The sequence below is a fragment of the Myotis daubentonii genome, chromosome 16 (assembly GCF_963259705.1).
Source record: "Myotis daubentonii chromosome 16, mMyoDau2.1, whole genome shotgun sequence".
Classification (NCBI taxonomy): domain Eukaryota; kingdom Metazoa; phylum Chordata; class Mammalia; order Chiroptera; family Vespertilionidae; genus Myotis; species Myotis daubentonii.
In genome coordinates this window covers 18,316,268-18,334,196 of record NC_081855.1, presented here as the reverse complement: position 1 = coordinate 18,334,196, position 17,929 = coordinate 18,316,268, and the positions used below count along the sequence as shown (strand labels likewise).

The window sequence follows — 17,929 nt, the reverse complement described above, 5'->3', positions numbered from 1 at the left end:
GCTGTTGAGCCACGGAACAAACAACCTTAGAGCCAATCTATCCTATGGGCTTCTTCTTTTCTGCAATAATAACTTTTCCTTATTGTTTGAGCCATTTTGAAATGATTTTTTTTTGGTTAACTGCGTCTAATTAATTGATTTTTGGGTTATTAACAAATACATTTATCTATTTCAAGTAACCCTATTTATTATTTAGTCTTTGCTTCTCAAAAAGTCACAACATAGCCAGTGGGGGCCCCTCAAATTGGACATCTTGCCCTATCAGAACTGTTTGTGACTTTCTTGAGAACAAATAACTAACACGCATATATGCACAACCCATGGACAGACAATAGTGTAGGGAAGGCCTGGGGAGGGGGTAAGAGTGGGGTGGAGGGGGTCAATGGGGGGAAAAGGAACATCTGTAATACTTTCAATAATAAAGGTAAATGAAAAAAAAGTTTGAATTTTCATCCTGCAGGCAACAGAGAGGCCGGGGACTTGTAAGCTAGAAAGGAATGAGCCCCAGAGCCTTGCACAGGGAATAGACACAAGTGTTCCAACTTGGTTAAATTAACGTGGTGGCCTGATTGTACCTTCCTCAACTGCAGACCAGGCCTCCTGGCTTCCTCATCCACCCCTACAGCCTTAAGCATGACCATTGGCGGGGGTGGACCAACCTGTGAGGCCAGCAAGTGAGTGTGTGTGTGTGTGTGTGTGTCTGTGTGTCTATGTGTTTAGATGGAGGGGACTTCCCAGCCACACTCCATCTGCCTGCTGGGCAAGGCGTCAATTTCTTCTTCCTGCATGTTTTCGGCCCAAATCCTCTCTGCTTCCTCATTCCATCCTCCTCCCACAAAAATAAGGGTCTGCACCCGAAACCCGCCTAGCCTAGGCCCCGCCTTCCTGAGCTGGGGCCGAGTTCTGGGCTGCCCAGAGCTTGTGGTCAGGCCGGGTTTGTTGGAGGCCTGCCATCCATCCACACCCTGCAAGTCCGCAATTTCAAAACAAGGCTTTAGGGGGGCGGGGTCTTGAGCCCTTTTATTAGGCACCTCCACTCCTCTTCCCCCTCAGAAGGCACGACACGTCTTTGTGGAAGATGGGTGTCTACCGCATCCGCGTGTCCACGGGGTCCTCCCTCTTCGCGGGCTCCAACAACCAGGTGCAGCTGTGGCTGGTGGGCCAGCACGGGGAAGCCGCGCTCGGGGAGCGCCTGCGGCCAGCGCGGGGCAAGGTGAGCTGCGGGAGCTGGTCCCCAGCCCAGGGGACGTCACATTCCTGGGAAGAGAGGCGCTGGGCAGAGCGTGGCGCAGAGCAGGCGCTCAATAAATGTCCCGGCCGTCTGGGATGGGGAGGATGCTCCTGCCCGCCCTCCTGCACAGAGCTCTCTCTTTTTGCAGATTGGCTGCGTGTCTCTGATTTCCTCGATTTTATTTCGAGAGGGGAGAGAGAGATAAAGAGAGAGAGAGAGGAAGAGAGAGAGGAAGAGACAAAGAGAGAGAGAGATTGATTTTGTTCCACTTACTCATGCGTGATTGAGTCTTGTATGTGTCCTGACCAGGGATGAGCCTGGAACTTTGGGGTATCAGGACACGCTCTAACCACTGAGTATCTGGACAGGGAAGTTTCCTCCATCTGAAACCCTATTTCAAACCTCTTCTACGAGGCGGGGAATGGGGGGTGGGGGTGGGGGGAGGAGAGAAACGAAGAGCTGAATTTCCTGGTCCCTTCCCCCCTCTCATCACATCTACCTGGTTCGCCCCGGGCTGCTGTTACTTTTTCTTCCCCATTTCCCATCCCCACATTTCCGTCGCCCACCCCGCTCTTTCCAGGACCCCCAGATCCGGATGTCTGTCCCGTGGACGCCTCGAAGGAACCTGCCCAGGCGAGGTCCTCCCTTTTCCACCCCCACACCTCTCCGCTTGCCCCCCACCCCACCCGCGCCCCCCCAGGGGTCCCGCGAGCGTCCCGCTCTGTTCACCTCCAACCAAGAATCCAGCGCTGTCAATTCTGCCTCCTGGACATTCCGGCATCGGGGTCCGGATGCCCGACCCGACCCGGACCACCAGTGTCCTCGTGAACCTACGTGGCCATCTTCAGCCTCTTCCCCGCCCCCCCCCCCCCCCCCCCCAGCCCTCTACCCTCACCGCCGGCCGCTTCCTCTCCTGCCCTTCTGCAGCCAGATCGACGGCTTCCAAATACATCCTCGCCCTTCACAGGCCCCTCCCCACAAACATTTGAATGGCTTCTGCCGGTTCTAAGGACCAAACTCTTGGATTACCCTTCGAGACAGTTCACCGTCTAGTCACGCTCATCTCCCACGCGCTCTGTGCTGGGCACAGCCTCCGCGCTCTCGCTTCCTCTCCCCGGCACGCATTTCCCCAACCTCCCCTCTCTCTCACTTTCCCTGGTTAAACCCTCCACACCTAGAGGTCTCCGCTCACACCGAGCGGAGGGGGCGCCGGGGTCTCGGCTGCAAGTGCCTGGTCCACAGTGTATCTCCCCGCGCAACGGGGCGCTCGCCCGCGGCGGTGCCCAGCGCCCAGCTCAGCGCTCGGTAGGATCAGTGACTACGAGGAGGAAAGAGGAGGAAAGAGGGCAGGAAGGAGTGCACCTTCCCTCGTCCGCCTCACCCGGGCTGAAGAACTCCACGGCCCATAATGGGGACGCGGGAACACCTGGTCGCCCCTCCCCGCCCCCCCCCCCCCCCCCCGCTTTCTCTTTTTGGCTCCTTTGGCGCCGCTTCCCATAGGCCCAGCAGAAGGGCCTGGGCGGGGAGCTGGGCTCAGTTCAGTCCCCGCTCCCGGCGATCGCCATGGATGCTGAGCCGCTTGTGTCGCCTGCAGGAGACGGAGTTCCAGGCGGACGTGAAGGAGTACCTGGGGCCGCTGCTGTTCGTGAAAATGCGCAAAAGGCACTTCCTGCAGGATGACGCCTGGTTCTGCAACTGGATCTCCGTGCAGGGCCCTGGGGCAGGAGGGGACGAGTTCAGGTTCCCGTGCTACCGCTGGGTGGAGGGCAATGGCGTCCTGAGCCTCCCAGAGGGCACAGGTGAGCGCCAGGTGGGGTGTGAGGAGGCCTTTGGGGCCCAAGAGAAGCTGGGGCTGGGGGAGAGGAGAAGAGGGAACAGGGTGTGAGGGGAGGACCCGGAGGGCTGGGTCTTCTTTCCTTTCCGAAGATGTGGATTGCTGGAGTTGGCACACAGGCTGGGGAGGGGCGTGATGCTGAAGGGTCACCCCACCCCCGCAAGGGTGGGCTGAGAGGCACCCCTGGCAGGGACGGGGGAGGCAGGGAGAGGCTCTCAGGAGAAGCCTCATAGTCCATGCCCCTGTCCGAGCTCTCCTCCCTCCTCTAGGCCGCACGTTGGTAGAGGACCCTGAAGGTCTGTTCAAGAAACACAGGGAGGAGGAGCTGGAAGAGAGAAGGAAGCTGTACCGGTTAGCCTTACCCTGCCCTGACCCCTCCTGACCTGGCAGTGAGTCCTGGCCCTTCCGGGCATCAATGCCTGATTTCATTTCTGCCCCACAGATGGGGTAACTGGAAGGACGGGCTGATCCTGAATGTGGCTGCGGCCAATTTATGTGACCTCCCGCCAGATGAGAGGTTTCTGGAGGACAAGAAATCTGACTTTGAGACTTCACTGGCCAAGGGGTGAGAGCAGTGCCAGTTACCTATCTTCTTTTATCATGTCCCCCCCCCTTTTTTTTTATAAACCTGGAGGAGAGGGAGGCATCCTGGTCCAGGGGCTCCAATGGACTGAACAGGGAGAGGGCTGGATTAGCCCAAGGGGGGTGCTGATGTGTGATTACAATGTGTGATTTTGAGACTAATTTTCAAACCCTTCGCCTATCCTTACCTGAAGGCTGGCCAAATTAGCCATCAAAGACTCTCTAAACGTTCTTGCTTGCTGGAATGACCTGGATGACTTCAACAAGATTTTCTGGTGTGACCACAGCAAGCTGGCTGGTCAGTATCCCTATCCCAGTACTTCTCCCAGGATCCTTACCACCCAATCGAGGGAACCAGGGCTGGGAGACCTGAGGTCTGGGTCCCTCTGGTGGGCTGGGGGCAAGAGGGAATGGTTTGGTGGGGGTTAGAAGAACCAGGAGATCTGATCTCACAACCTGCACCACAACTGCCACTCTCAGAGAAGGTGCGGGACTCCTGGAAGGAGGATGCCTTCTTTGGGTACCAGTTTCTCAACGGCGCCAACCCCATGCTGCTAAGGCGCTCCAGTCGCCTTCCTGCCCGCCTGGTGTTCCCGTCTGGGATGGAGGAGGTGCAGGCCCAGCTGGAGCAGGAGCTGCAGGTATGGACATAATGACCCAATGGAGGCCACACAGTGAAATGGGAGTGTGGTCAGTGTTTATGCTGCTCTGGGCCCCACTATGAGCCCAATTTGCCCCCAGATGCAAGAGGGGATTCTACAGGGGAAAGAAATCTTGAGTGATCCTGGAGGTGTGTAACCACATGGCCTTCCTCCTCGACTGAGAAAAGCATATTGTGGAGGAAGAGTGTGTGGTGGGTGATAGATGCAATCAAAATGAAGAAAAAACTGGGCCTCGGTGCTAAGGATTTGGGGGGAGTGTGTAGCAAGAGAATGAGATCAGGGTTGGGCTTATTAAACAGGAGTCAACATGGATCAATTGATGGGTTGGGCAGAGAAAATTCATGGATTATAGGGTGAGACAGACTTGGGTTTGAACCCTGGCTGTGCTGTTTATAAACTGTGTGACTTCAGGCAAGTTACCTATCCTCTTTTATCATGTTTCCTTTTTTTATAAACCTGAAGTTAATCCAAGTGCTTGTAAGACTTATGTGAAGCCATAGCATGTGACTCATTGCCTGTTACAAAGTGGGTGATGGGGATAAGTTAGTTTCCTTCCTGTTCTTCTTCCTTTGGGGACTCAGGGTGGGAAGAAGATGCCTTATACTGATAGCCCTCGCCCTCTGCCCCCATCCAGGGAGGCACGCTGTTTGAAGCCGACTTCTCCCTGCTGGATGGGATCAAGGCTAATGTCATCCTATGTAGCCAGCAATACCTGGCTGCCCCTCTGGTCATGCTCAAACTGCAGCCTGATGGGAAACTCTTGCCCATGGTCATCCAGGTGAGAGGACCCAGGATTTCTGCTCCCCTGTGGTTGGCCCTCTCAGCTCAGCCCTTCACGGAAATTCATTAAGGATTCACCTGTGCTAAAGCCCTGGAGGTGGCAGTAAAGGAGGCAATGGGCAAAGGCAGAAAGGTGGGGTCTAGCTGGAGAGAGAGACTGGGAAAATCTAAATATGCTCCAGTACCGAGGAAGTACCTGAGGATGGAGATAGTGTGGGAGGGGTCATGGGAGGTGGGGTGGGCATGAGCCTTGCTGAGGGAGCAGGACCTCCTCCCAGGGGAAGATGGGTTGGGCAGAGATGGGGTGTGCAGAGTGTGAGAAGTTAGATTGTCAGTGGACAATTGGGCTGGTGTGCTGGGGGTAATGTGAGGTGAGAGGGCTCAGACTCTAGTGGGTGGTGGATGCCAAATCAAGGAGTATGAACACAAGAAGCTGGTGTAGGCTGTTGTGAAACATGCTAGATCCGGAGATTAGGGTGACATGTTACAGCCATTGCCTAAGATGGGGGTAATGGACTCAGTTGTGGGGAATAGCTGTGGGAGTGCAGAGGAAAGCTAGATGGGCATGCAGAGGAAAAGTAAACTGGCCTGGAAAGAGAAAAGGAAGAGTTAGGCAAGACACCTGCAGAAATAGGACAAATAAAGAGAAAACGATGCTCAGGTGGGCTTTTGTCTGGCCAATTATGAGGTAACTAGAGGCCAGATGCACGAAATTGTGCAAGAGCAGGCTTTTCTTCTCCCGGTTGCCGGCAGCGACACCCCTCTGGCACCCAGGACCCGGGCTTCCCTCCAGCCGCCAGCAGGCACCCAGGACACGGGCTTCTCTTGCAGCCCCTGCTTTGTCTGGAAGGTCATCCGGAAGGACGTCTGGTCTAACTAGCATATTACGCTTTTATTATTATAGATGGGGAGACACTCAGATTGTTACATCTAGCCAGTGACTAGCTGAGAACTGGAGACTTAATCAGCTGAATAGGGGTGGTGTTGAAAGATTAGAGAGAAGCTGAACTTTCTGAAAAAGTGTGGGATAAAGGAAGCAGAGGGTTTGAATCTTGTCCACACTCAGGGGAGTGAAAGGGGAAGTGGAGGCCAGGAAGGCCGGGCAGAGCAGCATGTACAATGTTAATGCACTGAGTGGTAGGAAATTCAGGAGAAGGAATAGTGGCTGCTGGGAGTAGCAGCAGTGAGATGGAGAAAGCTAAGCAAATTTGGGGAAGAAGGGAGGGGTTAAATATGCAAAAGCGGGGGAATCTGCTGGGCACCTGGCCACTTATCCTCTTTTCCCCACACTCTATCCTCTCTCCAGCTCCAATTGCCACGCACGGGATCCCCACCACCACCACTTTTCCTGCCCACGGATCCCCCGATGGCCTGGCTCCTGGCCAAATGCTGGGTCCGTAGCTCTGACTTCCAGCTTCACGAGCTTCTCTCTCATCTTCTGAGGGGACATTTGATGGCTGAGGTTATCGCTATGGCCACCATGAGATGCCTTCCATCGATACACCCTATCTTCAAGGTAATACCTTATCCCCTTCTCTCCTGCCTGTCTCTCTGCCCATGGCACAGTCCCCCCTCTGGAGGCTCCCTCTCTGTGGAGTCTCAGGGTATGGGAAAAAGCCAACCAATGAGAGACAAGGGAGCAAGAGAGTGAGGTGGCTTGCTCTGCATTTTCAACAGGGTGACATCACCTCCCAAGGAGGTGGAAATGATTAATTAGCAAGGTGGGGGATGAGGGGGTGGGAGGTGAGAAGTCTTATTCTTTTTATGTATAAAACACAGGTAGATGAACAGACAGTACATAGACAGTGCACACAAATGACTGAGGATTCCATGGCAAAAGGGAAGACCAAGCAAGTAACATAGAAGACTTTTCCAGCCAGTTTTGATCTGTTCTAAAATAGTAACACAGGCCAGTTAGACAGGGTCAGGTCCACAACAGTGGCATTTTTTTTTTTTTTAAACAGACATTTTGAACTGAGTATTTATCCATTAACTTTTCTTCTTGGGAGCCTCCAATGGGGCAAGAACCATTCTTTTTTCTTTTCATAAAATATTTTTATTGATTTCAGAGAGGAAGGGAGAGGGATAGAGAGATAGAAACATCAATGATGAGAGAGAATCATTGATCGGCTGCCTCCTGCACGCCCCCTACTGGGGATCGAGCCTACAACCCAGGCATGTGCCCTTGGCCAGAACCGAACCTGGGACCCTTCAGTCCATAGGCCGAAGCTCTATCCACTGAGCCAAACCAGCTAGGGCACAAGAACCATACTAGATGATTGTGCTAAGCCAGACAGAGGTCCTGATCTTTGGGGATTTTCATTTCCATTTCGGGCTACCAGACAATAAAGACTGTATTATGACAGATCAGTGGTGATAAGTGCAATGCAGAGAATCCAAGCAGAGCGATGTGATGTGGAGTTCAGGCTGAGTGGCCAGGAAAGGCTCCCTTGTTGAGATGACATAGAGAATGAGGCTCTGAGGAGCTGGCCTTGAGATGATCAGGTGCACATTGTTCTGGGCAGAGGGAATAGCTGAGAACAGTGCAGCAGTGCCAAGGCAGGAGCAAGCATGGCCTGTTTGAAGATTGGAAAGGAGGTGAGTGTAATGGCCAAAAGGGAGAAGAGAGGAGAGGAAGTTCTGCAGGTAGGCGGGGTAGAGCATGCATTCCAATGGAGGCAATTAGACCCCGCCCAGGGGGTGAAAGTGGGTCCCAGAACCATGGAAAACTTCTAGGGTGCAAAACCTTAGAATATTTTATGTATAAAGCACATATATACAGCTCTAGCCGGTTTGGCTCAGTGGATAGAGCGTTGGCCTACGCACTAAAGGGTCCCAGGTTCAATGAGTTCTGGTTGAGGGCACATGTCAGGGTTTCAGGCTCGATCCCAGTAGGGGGTGTGCAGGAGGCATCTGATCAATGATTCTTTCTCATCACTGATGTTTCTCTCTCTCTCCCTTCCTCTCTGAAGTCAATAAAAAAAAATAAAAATAAAGTGCACACACATATACATATAGTACATAACATATAGTATAGTATAGTGTAGCAATAAAATTTCCTGGGGGCGGGGAGAGGAAATACTATCTGAAGAAGTTCTGTAGAGGAGTGATAATGAAAAAAGGTTGAGAAACATTGAACTTGAACAGTCTTATATGAAAAGACAAGGAGAATTATCATACAGCCATAAGTCAATGGTTTGTGTAATGAATTACAATTTGACTGAACACTCTTGGTGTCGAGGGACCACTGAACTTCATGTCACTGCTATTCCTGAAGACCTGGCACCTTTCCTGTTCTTCAGCTCCAATTTCCTGCAGGGACTTGCCGCAGGTCTCTCCTGACCTGTTCTTCCCTGCTCTCTTCCTCCAGCTGATAATCCCCCACCTGCGATACACCATGGAAATTAATGTGCGGGCCAGGAATGGCCTGGTCTCCGACATGGGCATTTTTGACCAGGTATGAAGAGAGAAGGGGGCTCCTGGAGCGCATGCTCCCTCTGGCTCTGGCCTCTGGCAGGTGGAGTTGCCTGACCCTGCCCATCCTTGCTTCTCAGGTGGTGAGCACCGGTGGGGGAGGCCACGTGGAGCTGCTTAAGCGCGCTAGAGCCTCTTTAACCTATAGATCATTCTGTCCCCCCGATGACCTGACTGACCGGGGGCTTCTGGGAGTCAAGTCCTCTTACTATGCTCAGGATGCTCTGCGGCTGTGGGAAATCATCTATCGGTGAGGCAAGGGGAAGGCAGGGCTTGGGGGGAGGGTGGGCGGACAGGGAGTGGCTTGAGAGAACAGGTGATCTGTGTTGGAGGGCTGGGTGCCCTGACCGGGCCAGGTGGGCAAGGAGCAGAGGGCCTGGAGCTCCCTGTCAGCTTCAGCTCTCTTGGCCCACCCCTTGGCTGACAGCTATGTGGAGGGAATTGTGAGTCTTCACTATAAGACGGACAAGGCGGTGAAAGAGGACCTTGAACTGCAGACCTGGTGTCGAGAGATCACTGAGATTGGCCTGCTAGGGGCCCAGGACCAAGGTGAGTTGAGCCCCTGCCCTGAGACCTCCAGTGTGGAAGATTCCTCCTGGGAACATCCCCAGAACCCTCCCTGCTTCTATGAAACTCTCCAGAAGCATGTCCAACCCCTATTAGAATGCCCGTGGCCTTTTCAGATTCTTATGCAAGAAGAATCCCTCTAGGTCCCAGAGGCAGTGGGACCAGTGGTTGCTCATAAATGCTTAACAACTGGCTTTCTGGGCGGGCGGGGGGTGTGGGGGGAAGGCGGGAAAGCCCTGATTTGTAGCATTTGCCCATTTCCTTGGTGTAAATATTCTCACTGTAACTACTGTTGTGTTGCCAACCAGCTTGCCACATACCTGAACATTTAACATAACTGACACGTGTGAGCCAGTGTGAGCCATACCAGTACCCCATTGAGTAGGACCCTCCTAGGAGATGTCCCCATTTCTCCCACCACAACTCATGCTCATGTCAGTTCCCACAATAGTTCCTCACAGTCCTTGACATCCTCTCTTCCCTCTCATATCCTCCCTGCTCAGCCTCTCTGAGCTGTTTCCGTTCCTGGCCTCCCAGCTTCTAACTCTCCTTGCCTCTTGCAGGATTCCCCATGTCCTTAGAGTCCCGGGACCAGCTTTGCCACTTTGTCACCATGTGCATCTTCACCTCCACTGGCCAGCACTCCTCCGTCCACCTGGGCCAGGTACTTGTTATTGCGGGGCCCTGGGCATTTGTACCTGGAGTGGGGGCGGGGGTGGGAGCTGTGTGCAGGTGGCTAAGGGGTTTTTATGCTTAGCAGACTTTGATTCTGGATATCTGCCCCTTCTTAGTTGGATTATTATGCTTGGGTCCCTAACGCACCCTGCACAATGCGGCAGCCCCCACCGACCACCAAGGATGTGACACTGGAGACGGTGATGGCAACACTGCCCAACTTTCATCAGGCTTCTCTCCAGATGTCCATTACCTGGCAACTGGGCAGACGTCAGCCCGTTAGTGTGAGAGCCGGGTGGCCTGGTCCCTGAGGACGGGGGCAGCTGTGGGGAGGTGTGGTGCTCCAAACTGGGGTTCAAAGGGTCTCAGCTGCTTTTCTCTCTCCCTCTCAGGTGGCTCTGGGCCAGCATGAGGAGGAGTATTTTTCAGGCCCTGAGCCCAAGGCTGTGCTGAAGAAGTTCAGGGAGGAGCTGGCTGCCCTGGATAAGGAAATTGAGGTCCGGAATGCAAAGCTGGATATGCCCTACGAGTACCTGCGACCCAGCATAGTGGAAAACAGCGTGGCCATATGAGCACCCCGGCCTGTGGTTGTCTCAGCATCTCTTCCCCCAACCCACAGCCCCAGCCCTTAGAGCTTTTGGTCTTCCTCTCCCAGCCAGGCCCCTTTCCATCTCCTCCCTCCCTAGAGAGTCCCTTTTGCTTTTTGTGTGCCCGCAGTGAACACATTGTACTCTAGACCCACCACCTAAGGGCCTCATTTTCCCTTTATTCCTCCCACTTTTCCTATTGTCCTCCCTTCCTCCCTCATCACTGGGTTCTCCCAAAGGGCAGAGAGTAGTCACATTTCTATAAGCGGTTTCATTGGACGAGGCAATAATACATATGACTGCACATGCTCATAATTTTGAGTTTAACAGTAAAAAAGATATTTTATGAAAGAAATGAAATTAGATAAAACTATCCTAAATCAAACACTGGCCAAAGAATCTACAGCACGTAATTTTAACTCGGTGGGATTTAACACGCCCTGAAGCCAGACACAGCACAGGGCAGACCATGGACACCGCAGTTCTCAGGATTTTCACTCTGTGGCTCACTTAGGAAATGACACGTGGAAGTAAAGTGGTTAAACCCAAGAAGCTGCTCCCAGCTGGAGGGATTTGGCCTTGGGCCTTCAGTCTGAGGGGTCCATACTTATAACCCATTTGCAGTTCACCAGCCGGGAGGCTCCAAATAAAAATAATGAACTGGGAAGATAGTAAAAATCTCATGGTTATTTTAATGAGGGACAACAAAGGAACCAATACACTCCAACTTCTGTATCTTATTAAATTTTGGAAAAATAAACTTGGAAGTTTCTTTCTTTTTTTTTGCCCCCCCCCAAATGTATATTTATTGATTTCAGAGAGGAAGCTGCCTCCTGTACACCCCCTACTGGGGATGGAGCCCACAACCTGGGCATGTGCTATTGGGCAGAATTGAACCCAGGACCCTTTAATCTGTAGGCGGATGCTCCACTGAGCCAACCCAGCTAGGGCAGAAGTTTGTTTCTTTTCTTTCTTTCTTTTTTTTTTTATTGCTTAAAGTATTACAAAGGGTATTACATATGTGTCCTTTCCCCCCCCCCCACCCTTGACAGTCCCCTAGACTCCCCTACCCCCTAGTGTCTTATGTCCATTGGTTATGCTTATATGCATGCATACAAGTCCTTCGGTTGATCTCTTACCCCCCTCCCTCCTGCCCCCCAACCTTCCCCGGCCTTCCCGCTGCAGTTTGACAATCTGTTTGAGGCAGCTCTGCCTCTGTATCTATTATTGTTCAAAAGTTTATAATGGTCTCTATTGTCCATGAATGAGTGAGATCATGTGGTATTTTTCCTTCATTGACTGGCTTATTTCACTTAGCATAATGCTCTCCAGTTCCATCCATGCCATTGCAAATGGTAAGAGTTCCTTCCTTTTTACAGCAGCATAGTATTCCATCGTGTAGATGTACCACAGTTTTCTAATCCATTCATCTACTGATGGGCACTTAGGCTGTTTCCAGATCTTAGCTATGGTGAATTGTGCTGCTATGAACATAGGGGTGCATATATCCTTTCTGATTGGTGTTTCTGGTTTCTTGGGATATATTCCTAGAAGTGGGATCACAGGGTCAAATGGGAGTTCCATTTTCAGTTTTTTGAGGAAACACCATACTGTTCTCCACAGTGGCTGCACCAGTCTGCATTCCCACCAGCAGTGCACGAGTGTTCCTTTTTCTCCACATCCTCTCCAGCACTTGTTGTTTGTTGATTTGTTGATGATAGCCATTCTGACAGGTGTGAGATGGTACCTCATTGTTGTTTTGATTTGCATCTCTTGGATGATTAGTGACTTTGAGCATGTTTTCATATGTCTCTTGGCCTTCTGTATGTCCTCTTTTGAAAAGTGTCTCTTTAGGTCCTTTGCCCATTTTTTGATTGGATGGTTTATCTTCCTTTTGTTAAGTTGTATGAGTTCCCTATAAATGTTGGAGATTAAACCCTTATCGGTGATAACATTGGCAAATATGTTCTCCCATGCAGTGGGCTTTCTTGTTGTTTTGTTGATGGTTTCTTTTGCTGTACAGAAGCTTTTTATTTTGATGTAGTCCCATTTGTTTATTTTCTCTTTAGTTTCCATGCCCTAGGAGCTGTATCAGTGAAGAAATTCCTTCAGCATATGTCTGAGATTTTGTTGCGTTTGGATTCCTCTAGTATTTTTATGGTTTCCCATCTTACATTTAAGTCCTTTATCCATTTTGAGGTTATTTTTGTGTATGGTGTAAGTTGGTGGTCTAGTTTCATTTTTTTTGCATGTATCTGTCCAATTTTCCCAACGCCATTTATTAAAGAGACTGTCTTGACTCCATTGTATGTTCTTTCCTCCTTTGTCAAATATTAATTGAGCATATTGGTTCGGGTCGATTTCTGGGTTTTCTATTCTATTCCATTGATCTATATGTCTGTTCTTGTGCCAGTACCAGGCAGTTTTGAGAACAGTGGCTTTGTAATACAGCTTGATATCTGGTATTGAGATCCCACCTACTTTGTTCTTCTTTCTCAGGATTGCTGTAGCTATTTGGGGTCTTTTTTTATTCCAGATGAATTTTTGGAGAGTTTGTTCTAGGTCTGTGAAACATGCTGTTGGTAATTAAATGGGGAGTGCATTGAATTTATAGATTGCTTTGGGTAGTATGGACATTTTAATGATGTTGATTCTACCAATCCATGAACATGGTAAGTTCTTCCATCTGTTTATGTCTTCCTCTATCTCTTTTTTCAATGTCCTGTAGTTTTCTGAGTAGAGGTCTTTTACTTCCTTAGTTAAGTTTATTCCTAGGTATCTTAATTTTTTTGGTGTGATGGTAAATGGGATTGCTTTTTTAGTCTCTCTTTCTGTAAGTTCACTATTGGTGTATAGAAATGCCATAGATTTCTTGGCATTAATTTTGTATTCTGCTACATTGCCAAATACATTTATTAAGTCTAGTAGCTTTTTGATGGAGTCTTTAGGGTTTTTTATGTATAATATCATGTCATCTGTGAATAAGGACAGTTTTACTTCTTCTTTTCCAATTTTGATGCCTTTTATTTCTTCTTCTTGTCTAATTGCAATGGCTAATACTTCCAGTACTATGTCGAACAGGAGTGGTGAGAGTGGGCATCCCTGTCTTGTTCCTGTTCTTAGGGGAGATGGTGTTAGTTTTTGTCCATTGAGTATGATGTTGGCTGTGGGCCTGTCATATATGGCTTTTATTATGTTGAGGTATGATCCTTCTACTCCCACCTTGCTGAGAGTTTTTATTGAAAACTAGGGGCCCGGTGCACGAAATTCATGCACTGGGTGTGTGTGGGTGGGGGGGAGTGTCCCTCAGCCCAGCCTGCCCCCTCTCACATACTGGGAGCCCTCAGGCGTTGACCCCCATCACCCTCCAATCGCAGGATTGGCCCCTTGCCCAGGCCTGACGCCTCTGACAGAGGCATCAGGCCTGGGCAGGGGACCCTCATTTCCCCCCATCACTGGTTCTGCCCCCAGCCCAGGCCTGATGCCTCGGCCAGAGGCGTAGACCCCCAGCACCCTCCGATTGCCTGATCGGCCCCTTGCCCAGGCCTGACGCCTCCGCCAGAGGTGTCAGGCTTGGACAGGGAACCGCCATCTCCCCCCATCACTGGCTCTGACCCCCGCCCAGGCCTGAGGCCTCTGGCCCAGGAATCATGCCTGGGCAGGGGACCCCTATCTCCCTCTGATCGCTTGCTCCACCCCCCGCCCAAGCCTGATGCCTCTGACCCAAGCATCAGGCCTGGGCAGGGGACCCCCAGCTCCCCACGGTTGCAGGCTCCGCCCCTGCCCAGGCCTAACGCCTCTGGCCTAGGCATCTGGCCCAGGCAGCGGGGACCTGCAGCTGCAGTGGCCCTGCAATCGTGGGCTCCGCTTTAGGCCCAGGCAAGGGACCCCTAGCTCCCGGGACTGCCAGCTTCGACCGTGCCCAGCTCCCATCGCTGGCTCCACCCCTACTTCCTGCTATCACTGGCCAGGGTGGCAAAGGCACCTGATTCTCCGATCATGGCTGGGGGGCAGGGCAAAGGCGGCCCCAGGGCCGCCTTTGCCCTGCCCCCCAGCTCTTAGCTCCCCCCTGGGTTTCTGATCACTGTCAGTGGCAGGGGGCTTCTTCCTGCTTTCCCTTTCACCTCCCTGCATTGTGCCTACATATGCAAATTAACCGCCATCTTGTTGGCAGTTGACTGCCAATCTTAGTTGGCAGTTAATTTGCATATAGCCCTGATTAGCCAATGAAAAGGGTATCGTTGTACGCCAATTACCATTTTTCTCTTTTATTAGTATAGATGGGTGTTGGATTTTGTCAAATGTTTTTTCTGCATCATTGATATGACTGTTTTTTTTTTCTTTCAATTTGTGTATGTGATGTATCACGTTTATTGATTTGCAGATATTGTACCATCCTTGCATCCCTGGGATAAATCCTACTTGGTCATGGTGTATGATCTTTCTGATGTACTGCTGGATCCAATTTGCTAAGATTTTGTTGAGGATTTTGGCATCTATGTTCATGAGGGATATTGGCCTGTAATTCTCTTTCATTGTGTTGTCTTTACCTGGTTTTGGTATTAGGGTGATGCTGGCTTCATAGAATGAGCTTGGAAGTGTCCCTTCCTCTTGAATTTTTTGTAGTAGTCTGAGGAGGATAGGTTTTAGTTCTTCCTTGAATGTTTGGTAAAACTCCCCTGTGAAGCCATCTGGTCCTGGGCTTTTGTTTGCTGGAAGCTTTTTGATGACTGCTTCAATTTCTTCCATAGTTATTGGCCTATTAAGATTTTTAGATTCTTCCTGATTGAGTTTTGGAATGTTGTATTTTTCTAGGAATATGTCCATTTCCTCCATGTTGTCTAGTTTGTTGGAGTAGAGTTGTCCATACTATTTTTTAACAATCATTTGTATTTCTGTGGGGTCTGTTGTTATTTCGCCTCTATCATTTCTGATTTTGTTTATTTGGGTCCTCTCTCTTTGCTTCTTGGTGAGCCTGGCTAGAGGTTCATCAATCTTGTTTATCCTTTCAAAGAACCAGCTCTTGGTTTTATTGATTTTCTGTATTGTTTTTTTGGTCTCTATGTCATTTATTTCTGCTCTAATCTTTATTATCTCCTTCCTTCTGCTCACTCTGGGCTTTTCTTGTTGCTCTCTCTCTAGTTCTTTGAGATGTAGAGTTAGATGATTTACTACCATTTTTTCTTGTTTGTTGAGATAGGCTTGTAGAGCTATAAACTTCCCTCTCAGGACTGCTTTCATTGTGTCCCATAGGTTTTGGATTGTTGTATTTTCATTGTCATTAGTTTCCAGGATGTTTTTAATTTCTTGTTTGATCTCATTGGTAACCCAATCAATATTTAATAACATGCTATTCAGCTTCCAAGTGTTTGAGTATTTTGGGTTGTTTTTATTGTAGTTTATTTCTAATATTATGCCATTGTGGTCTGAGAAGATGCTTGGTATGATTTCAGTCTTCTTGAATTTGGGGAGACTTTGTTTGTGACCCAATATGTGGTCTATTTTTGAAAATGTGCCATGAGCACTTGAGAAGAACGTATATTCTATGGCTTTGGGGTGAAATGTTCTGAAGATTGCAATTAATTCCATCTGATCTAGTGAGTCATTTAGGATTGCTGTTTCTTTGCCAATTTTTTGTCTAGAGCAGGGGTGGGCAAACTTTTTGACTTGAGGGCCACAATGGGTTCTTAAACTGGACCGGAGGGCCGGACCAAAAGCATGGATGGAGTGTTTGTGTGAACTAATATAAATTCAAAGTAAACATCATTACATAAAAGGGTACGGTCTTTTTGTTTTTTAGTTTTATTCATTTCAAACGGGCCAGATCCGGCCCACAGGCCGTAGTTTGCCCACAGCTGGTCTAGAAGATTTATCCAGTGATGTCAGTGGTGTGTTAAAGTCCCCTACTATGATTGTATTGTTGTTGATCTCTCCCTTGATATCTTCCAGGAGTTTTTTTTATGTATTTGGATGCTCCTGCATTGGGTGCATATATGTTTATCAGGGTTATATCCTCTTGTTGTATTGATCCCTTTAGTATTATGAAGCGGCCTCCCTTAACTCTTGTTATGGCCTTCACTTTGAGATCTATTTTGTCCGATATAAGTATTGCTACCCCAACTTTATTTTCATTTCCATTTGCCTGAAAGATATTTTTTTCATCCCTTCACTTTTGGTCTGTGTGAGTCCCTTCTTCTGAGGTGGGTCTCTTGTAGACAGCAAATATATGGGTCATGTTTTTTTTTTATCCATTCAGCCACTCGATGTCTTTTGATTGGAGCATTTAGTCCATTTACCTTTAAAGTTATTATTGAAAGGTACTTGTTTGTAGCCATTTCTATTTTTTGTGGCTGTTTTCTTTCTGAGCTTTTTATTTCTTCTTTTTACACCAGTCCCTTTAGCATTTCTTGCATTGCTGGCTTGGTGGTGATAAACTCCCTGAGCCTTTTATTGTCTGTGAAGCTTCTTATTTCCCCTTCAATTTTGAATGATAGCCTTGCTGGATAGAGTATTCTTGGATTCAGTCCTTTGCTTTGCATCACTTTGTAAATTTCTGTCCATTCTTTTCTGGCCTGATGTATTTCTGTTGAGAAATCATTTGATAATCTAATGGGAGATCCCTTGTATGTAACGTTCCGTCTCTCTCTTGCAGCCTGTAAGATTCTCTCTTTGTCCTGAACATTTGCCATGGTAATTATGATGTGTCTTGGTGTGGGTCTTTTTGGGTTCACCTTGTTTGGGACTCTCTGTGCTTGTGTGACTTTTTTCTTCCCCACCTCAGGGAAGTTTTCTGATATTATTTCTTCAAATAGGTTTTCTAACCCTTGTTCCTCTTTCTGTTGTTCTGGCACCACTATTATTTGTATGTTGTTTCGTTTCATGTTGTCCCATAGCTCCCTTAGGCTCTCCTCCTGTCTTTTAATTTTTTTCTCCAATTGTAGTTCAGTTTGGGTGTGTTTTGCTTCCCTGTCTTCTAATTCGCTAATTCGGTCCTCCGCTTTTCCTAGTCTACTATTGAAACTTTCAATGGTGTTTTTTATTGCAGCTATATTACTCTTCATTTCTTCTTGGTTCTTACATAATTTATTGATTTTTTTTCATCCGTTTCTTTTTGATTCTTGCATAAGTTGTTGATTTTTTCCTCCATCCGGTTTATGCGTCCTAGGACTCTTAATCTGAATTCTTTTTCTGTCATGCTGAATGCCTCTGTTTCACTTAGCTGCTTTTCTGGCGAGTCCTTTTCTTTCCTTTGGGGGTTTCTTTGTCTACCCATGTTTGCTCTCACCGACATATCTAGATGTCATTCAGGGGCTGCTCCTTGGGTGGCAGTGGCTCCTCGGGCTGTGGTTGCTCCTCAGGCAGTTGTGTTAGCAGCTGCTCCTCAGTTGGCAGCAGCTCCTCTGGCGGGTGCTGTTCACAGCTGTGGTGGCTCCTCTGGCTGGTGGGGGGAGGCTTCACACATAATTGCTGTTCCTCAGACAGAGGGTGTGCTGATCATGAGGCTGCTGTTCCTTTTATGGGGCAGGCTACATATGCA

General features: G+C 49.2%; 1 protein-coding gene across 2 annotated transcripts; it reads left to right on the top strand.

The window, feature by feature from the left end:
• The first annotated feature begins 1,033 nt into the window (after positions 1-1,033).
• Positions 1,034-11,152, top strand: ALOX15 (arachidonate 15-lipoxygenase). Of its 2 annotated transcripts, XM_059668874.1 has the most exons (14): positions 1,036-1,213; positions 2,826-3,030; positions 3,335-3,416; positions 3,508-3,630; positions 3,842-3,945; positions 4,128-4,288; positions 4,944-5,087; positions 6,396-6,605; positions 8,460-8,546; positions 8,644-8,813; positions 8,991-9,112; positions 9,694-9,794; positions 9,922-10,089; positions 10,198-11,152. In XM_059668874.1, exons 1-14 carry the CDS (start codon positions 1,079-1,081, stop codon positions 10,375-10,377), a joined length of 1,992 nt encoding a protein of 663 aa, XP_059524857.1. In that variant the 5' UTR covers positions 1,036-1,078; the 3' UTR covers positions 10,378-11,152. The 2 variants fall into 2 exon arrangements, with proteins under 2 accessions (XP_059524858.1, XP_059524857.1); XM_059668875.1 differs by lacking the exon at positions 8,460-8,546 and having other exon boundaries at positions 1,034-1,213.
• The last annotated feature ends 6,777 nt before the right edge of the window (positions 11,153-17,929 follow it).